At 57.8% G+C, this 2,009-nt stretch overlaps 1 protein-coding gene across 1 annotated transcript in view; it reads right to left on the bottom strand.

Annotated features, from left to right (window-relative positions):
* The window catches only part of FCGRT (Fc fragment of IgG receptor and transporter), a 14,582-nt gene extending 12,788 nt beyond the window's left edge, over window positions 1-1,794 (bottom strand). Inside the window, exons 1-2 of the mRNA XM_017500597.2 lie at window positions 1,537-1,794; window positions 1,176-1,451 (exon numbers count right to left, since the gene is read on the bottom strand). Coding sequence (XP_017356086.2) covers window positions 1,176-1,451; window positions 1,537-1,585 — 325 coding nt within the window. The 5' untranslated portion in view covers window positions 1,586-1,794. The remainder of the gene's footprint in view (window positions 1-1,175; window positions 1,452-1,536) is intronic.
* Window positions 1,795-2,009: the final 215 nt, after the last annotated feature.

Raw genomic sequence — 2,009 nt, 5'->3', positions numbered from 1 at the left:
ACCAAAAAAAAAAAAAAAAAAAAAATTTGCCACGTATGGCCAGATGCAGTGGCTCACGCCTGTAATCCCAGCACTTTGGGCGGCTGAGGCGGGTGTATCACTTGAAGTCAGCAGTCTTGAGACCAGCCTAGCTAACATGGTGAAACCCCGTCTCTACTAAAAATACAAAAAATTAGCTGGTCTTGGTTGGTGCTGGACGCCTATAATGCCAGCTACTCAGGAGGCTGAGACAGGAGAATTGTTTGAACCTGGGAGGCGGAGGTTGCAGTGAGCTGAGTCGCCTTGCACCACTGCACTCCAGCCTGGGTGATAGGCAGGTATGGTGGTGTGCACCTGTAATCTCAGCTACTCAGGAGGGTCACTTGAGCTTAGGAGTTCCACACCACCCTGGTCAACATAGTGAGACACCGTGTCTAGAAAAAAATAAAGTGAGCTGGTGTGCTGGTGCTGGGCTGTGTCCCAGCTACATGGGAGGCTGAAGTGGGAAGATCGCTTGAGCCTGGGAGGTTCAGGCTGCAGTGAGACGAGAGTGTGCCACCACACTCCAGCCTGGGGTGACAGAGTGAGAATCTGTCTCAAAAAAGAAAAAAGGCAAGGGCCAGGCGCAGTGGATCACCCCTATAATCCTTTGGGGTTTTAAAGAAATTTTAAAAATTTGGCCGGGCACAGTGGCTCAAGCCTGTAATCCCAGCACTTTGGGAGGCCGAGGCGGGTGGATCACAAAGTCAGAAGTTCGAGACTAGCCTGGCCAATATTGTGAAACCCCCGTCTCTACCAAAAATACAAAAATTAGCTGGGTGTGGTGGTGAGCACCTGTGGACTACAGGGAGGCTGAGGCAGGAGAATTCCTTGAACCTGGGAGACAGTGGTTGCAGTGAGCCAAGATCACACCACCACACTCCTGTGTGGGTGACTGAGTGAGGCTCCGTCACACACATACACACACACACACAAAGAGGCAAGGAAGCCAGGATTTTGTCCTGGGGGTCTCTGGGGAGCCATGTGAGGGCTGTGAGTGGGCGGGGGGCAGGAAGTGCTAGGTGCAGAAGGACCCCTGAGGAAGGGGGGGCAGAGCAAGGGCTTCGGTGGGAGGCCAACTGAGGGTCCGGACAGGGGACCTGAGGCAGGGGTCGTGGCGGGGAGAGGACGGAACAGCCGGGCTGCAGAGGGCTCACCCTTCCACTCGAGGTTTCCGCGGCCCCTCTCCAGGTGCTCCCGCAGCCGGTACGGGCAGGAGTGTAGCAGGAAGGTGAGCTCCTTGCTGGCCGCCTTGTCCTGCTGCTGCCACCGCTGACTGATGGCCAGGGCCTCAGGCCAGTCCCCACCCCAGGTGCCCTGCTTGAGGTCGAAACTCATGAACTCCTCGCCGTTGAGGGCGAACTTGGCGGTGGGCACCGAGGCGTTGTCAGGACCCAGTTCACAGCCCAGCAGCCCCTGCAGGGTGTAGGGACCTGGGGCCCCCACACGCTGGTAAGCGGGGCCTGGGAGCACGGCCCCAGCCTCTCGCCCCTCGAGACCCAGGAGTCTGAGTCTCACCTTTGCCATCCAAAGCTTTGAAAGCTTCCAGAAAGAGCTTCTCCTTCATCCTCAGATCTGTGGTTTCTTTCTCCCAATACCAGGACACCTGGTTTTCCCAGACCCACGCTCCACAGGGCTCCGCCTGGCCCCGAAGGCTGCTGTAGCTCAGGTATTGCTGCGGGCCCAGCCAGCCCGACACCCAGAAGGCGGGAGTCCCCGGGGCAGGCGAGGACACTGCGGTGAGGTGGTACAGGAGGGAGAGGTGGCTTTCTGCAGACAGAGACAGAGCTGAAGCAAGCACACGGGCGGGGAACTAGACTGCAGTGGGACAGAGACACCCAGGGAGGGAGAGGAATCTATTATGGAGGGAGGGGGACAGATTCCGAGAGAGGAACAGAGACCCAGAGAGAGGAAAAGAGACCCAGAGAGAGAGGGGGACAGAGGCCCAGAGAGAGAGGGGGACAGAGACCCAGAGAGAGAGGGGGACAGAG

This window comes from Cebus imitator, unplaced genomic scaffold (assembly GCF_001604975.1).
Source record: "Cebus imitator isolate Cc_AM_T3 unplaced genomic scaffold, Cebus_imitator-1.0 Scaffold266, whole genome shotgun sequence".
NCBI classification, from domain to species: Eukaryota; Metazoa; Chordata; class Mammalia; order Primates; family Cebidae; genus Cebus; species Cebus imitator.
Note: the sequence above shows the minus strand (reverse complement) of the source record. Positions and strands in the feature narration are given on the sequence as shown.